The sequence below is a fragment of the Mixophyes fleayi genome, chromosome 4 (genome assembly GCF_038048845.1).
Source record: "Mixophyes fleayi isolate aMixFle1 chromosome 4, aMixFle1.hap1, whole genome shotgun sequence".
NCBI classification, from domain to species: Eukaryota; Metazoa; Chordata; class Amphibia; order Anura; family Limnodynastidae; genus Mixophyes; species Mixophyes fleayi.
The window spans coordinates 237541396-237545729 of record NC_134405.1 but is presented as its reverse complement, the minus strand read 5'-3'; the positions used below and the strand labels follow the sequence as shown (position 1 = coordinate 237545729).

The following is a 4334-nucleotide window of genomic DNA, read 5'->3' as shown; positions in this document are numbered from 1 at the left end:
TCCCGGAACAAGGGTATATATATCATTAACTTTTGGGACTTTCCATCTGGTTTTTGATTAACTAAACTAATATGTACATTTGGCTCAGTCTTGCGAGTAAAACAGGAAGTATAATAAAACTAAAGAGTACTTATCAATATATTACTTCTGGACCAGTTTCAAGCAATTTCATCAGGATACAGGTATTTAAAGTAGTGTGAAAGATGTCTTAGCTCTTGCTTGTCAATTTAATAATGTACTTTGTCTTGCTTCTGGCAATCTGATTTCTTTTTCCCACTCTGTTATTACCAATCCTCTTCCTCTCGTGTAAATTTCTACTGTTTTTAACCTCTTCTCCCTCTGTCTTTAAATTTCAGCCTGCTGCTGTATATGTCACCCAGTTAAGTCTCCCCTTGTCTCTCTCTTCTCCATTCTAACTTCCCACTTCTGCCTCCTGTCCATTCTCTTGCTTATCACTTTCTTCCTCCTCTTCTCACTTCCAGCCTCATTTTTCTCTGACCCTCTTTTTTCAGGCCAATTGCTACACTTCAACTGCCAATTACCAGTCATTCCTCTGACCTGTCACTTTTCCCTCGCTCCCTTGGTCTCAGTACGCAGAGCTTTATCAATCCCTGACATTAGTGCATATGTGCGGGCCATCATGTCTGCTGGCACTACACACACACACACACATTATATATATATATATATATATATATATATATATATATATATATATATATATATATATTATGGTATATCTGACAAAATAACTGTTTATAAAAGGTAGAATTGAAGAAATGGACACATGGTATATTAGTAAATAAATAAGACTTATTGAAAATATTGATTTTTTCACATGTGTTAACAATCCATATTGTATATACTTGCATACAGGAATACATAGATGGCATATGGAGCATGTAAAAAATGGTTTATTATTGATTTGCTATGAAAAAACAACTATTTAAATTTTCTTTACGTTTTACTTTTAATCAACACAGCAAATAAAAGACAACATCATAGATTCCACCTATGGAATTCCCTACCACGGTCAGTCAGACTTTCCCACAGCCTTCAAATCTTTAGATGCTCTTTGAAAACTCATCTCCCTTTTTTTAGAGGTGACCTTATCCCCGATAACACTATTCACACTAACGCACCCTCACAACTGTCTCAATCTCTACTTTGAGCCACATCTGCTCCTCTTGTTTCAGCTGTGCCCTCTTCCACTTAGAATGTAAGCTCTCTAAAGAGCAGTGTCCTTCATACCCTTTGTTTTCATATCTGCATTTATTTTGTCTACCTGTATGTCCCTGTTTTATGTATGCAGTGTTTTATGTATGTACTGTTTTCCCTATTGTAGGGTGCTGCGGAGCACTGTGGCGCCTTACAAATCTACGATAACAATAATAATTTAAATATGTACTCTAACAAAAGCGTTGTTGTTGGAGGAATTATCGTCAAACAGCAACACTTTTGTGAGATTACATATTTAAATGATTATTATTATTATTATTATCGTAGACAGATGGTCGTGAGTACATGTACACTTCCCAATTGATAAGACATCTTTCCATTATTGATAGTTGGAATTGTTGGAAGTTGATTAAATCAAATCAAACGATACAATGGCTTTAGTACGTTAAAACATGATCTTGTGAGCGTACACACTAATGCGATATCTTACCAAACGGACATTTATCATGTGATCGGCGTGATAATTGGATGAAAAACCTGTAGTGTATACCCAGCTTTACTTAATAGGCAATAATAGCAACAATATAGTGCTTGTATTTCATGAATTTCCAAATTGGAAAAACAAGTGTTTTTGTTTTGGTTTCTCTATACTAGCTGGCAAGCAGAAAAGTATTTGTTAATGTGATCACAAATAGAAATACAGATAGGCATTTTTATTCAAATAGATTTTCCAGCTGTTTTTACTTGGAGCCTGATTGAGAGCTATGGATAGGTTTACAACCTCAGCTTTGAGTGTTACTGCTGAGCTAAATAACAATGTAAAAGAAATTCTACACATAAAGTAAACAAAGTAAAGTACTTGAGGGGGGGGGGGAATCTTCAGTAAAGTATGGATACACAATATTGTATTTAGAATTTTATACAGATTTAAAAAAAAAATTTAAGCTATAGTGTGTGTGCGTGTGTGTGGTGTTATTTTGCAACACAGGAATGAATCAGTAATACATTACTCACTATAGAAATGATGTCTTAGTATGTAAGATGAAAGGACCTGAATATAATTTTAGATGTCTGCAGAGAATCACCTTTACTCTCTCTAAAGGTCATATCCCCAAATATTTATTCATCTTTGCTAAAGCATCACACACTGTGTTTAGGTCACTCCGCAAGTCTTGCACAACATTTTCAATACTCCTGGTGTCCTTAAGGATTTGAACACTCTGGGTATAAGGATTGAAGTAGACCGAGAAGGGACGGTTGATTGACTTTGCAAACTCTCTAAAGGATTAAAAGACAAAGTTAAAAATGCAGTTTAGGATCATAACAGTAGTCAGAAATGTTCTCTATAATTTCTTTTTTTTTTTTTTACTTAATAACTAAATGTACCTCATCTTTTCCTTGGCTTCATCAAAGCTTTCTGACACAAAGTATAAATCCTGAAAGGTAGTGATAATACATTCTTGCATGCAAGTTGTATTTGGATCAAACGTTTTCACAGTAGCTTTGTCAGACAAGGCATGCTGCAGAAAAAGAGAAACCAAACACACCTTTTAAAACAGTGCTTAAGGAAATAAAGGCTAATAAATCTCACAAGTAACTAGGTTTAGATACATTCTTACAGGGAGATAAGCTTACATTTTGAAGATGTGATGATTCAAAACATTTTATTTCAACATGCCATATGACAGCAGTGTTTTTATTGTGATTTCAGTTATTGTTTGATGACAGTAGAGAGCTGACCTGTTTTGAGTAGGCTTTCACAAACATCATAACTCAGTTAAAGCAAGTGTACAGTAAACAAAAAGTGTTTGATAGTATTATGAGAATAATACATTTTCATCAAGTGATCATTGAACATATACTTAGCTTTTATTGAGGCTATACTTGTACCATAATGAAATATGACATGAGAATTACATTTTAAAGGTGTTTTATAATGGACTGTATAACTGTCAGTGAAGACAACATACACAGATATAATTATCTCCTTATACAAGCATCTTTCCTTAAATTATAATATCCTCATATTCTACAGTGTGTGTATATAGTTGAATTTGACAAATATACAGAGGACATCCAAAACCAATGGTGTGCTGCCTATATGTTGATGGGATCATTGATAAGAAGTTTTTCACTCTAAAAGGGTTCATCTACAACAATACAGCAGAGATTCCTTACAAAGGAAAGACACAGTGAGTTTAGCCAGAGCAGTATAAGTAAACCTTATCTTTTATTTATACCTCTAAAATGTCCAGAAAAATTGATCAAATGATCCCTGCTGATCACTGTAGCCATTGCTTTCAATACAGTATGAATAAATAATGTATATCATCTTTGTGCTCATAAATAAAACTAGTTACTCATGGCGAAAGCAGAAAGTTACTGACAGGATCTCAGCATCTATGAACCTGACAGAGTAGTTCATACACTAAACCGACATGTGGGCTCCATGTACATTAGCTATGTGCATTACACAGCTGGCCGCTGCAGTGAAAAATGAAATATTGAATGCTTTCATAGGATGTTAGTGCAGGTAAAACATGTAAAAAAAGTATTCACAACACTAGGGATGTGTTGCAGCTGCATGCTGCTTTGTCAAGGTGCGAATTCAGAGTTATGTATTTAAATATTAAGGAGGAGTCAAACTGCTGTGAAACATCATTATACAGTGATACGTTTTGTACATTACATTGACAAAATTAAAACATTGACAAAGTATTAGTATATGTTACACAAGATCTGAATTCAGTCATTTTATACTTAGTAAAAAACTCAAACTATATGATACAAAATGAAAACCATATTAAAAACGAATTGGGTCTCATTTAGAGTTGAGAGCAATTTTGTGACACGAACTTAACACTTACAATGAGGGCAAGAAGACTCCGCTCTTACCAGGTTATTTTGAATTTGACATATATATTAAAATATGTGCCACCCAAAAAATGCAGCCACATTAAAATGCCCTTAAAGTGGAATCATCAAGATATGCTCTAGGTATATCCCAATGCATTCACAAACTAGATTATCCTTTCATCATCATTTATCATCTTGATGATGATGATGACTGGCATTTAAAATGTAATAAAGGAGAAAATAAATAAGCTAAAATCACCACCAGTGCTCATAGCCTGGTCTGGCTGCAGCTAATGTTG

The 4334-nt window shown here is 34.2% G+C and overlaps 1 protein-coding gene across 2 annotated transcripts in view; it reads right to left on the bottom strand.

Moving 5' to 3' along the window:
- Nucleotides 1-1079: 1079 nt before the first annotated feature.
- TPH2 (tryptophan hydroxylase 2) overlaps nt 1080-4334 on the bottom strand; it is a 292829-nt gene continuing 289574 nt past the window's right edge. For both annotated transcript variants that reach the window (XM_075209533.1, XM_075209534.1), the window contains 2 exons: nt 2566-2699; nt 1080-2457 (listed from right to left, as the gene is read on the bottom strand). In XM_075209533.1, coding sequence (XP_075065634.1) covers nt 2283-2457; nt 2566-2699 — 309 coding nt within the window. In that variant the 3' untranslated portion in view covers nt 1080-2282. The remainder of the gene's footprint in view (nt 2458-2565; nt 2700-4334) is intronic.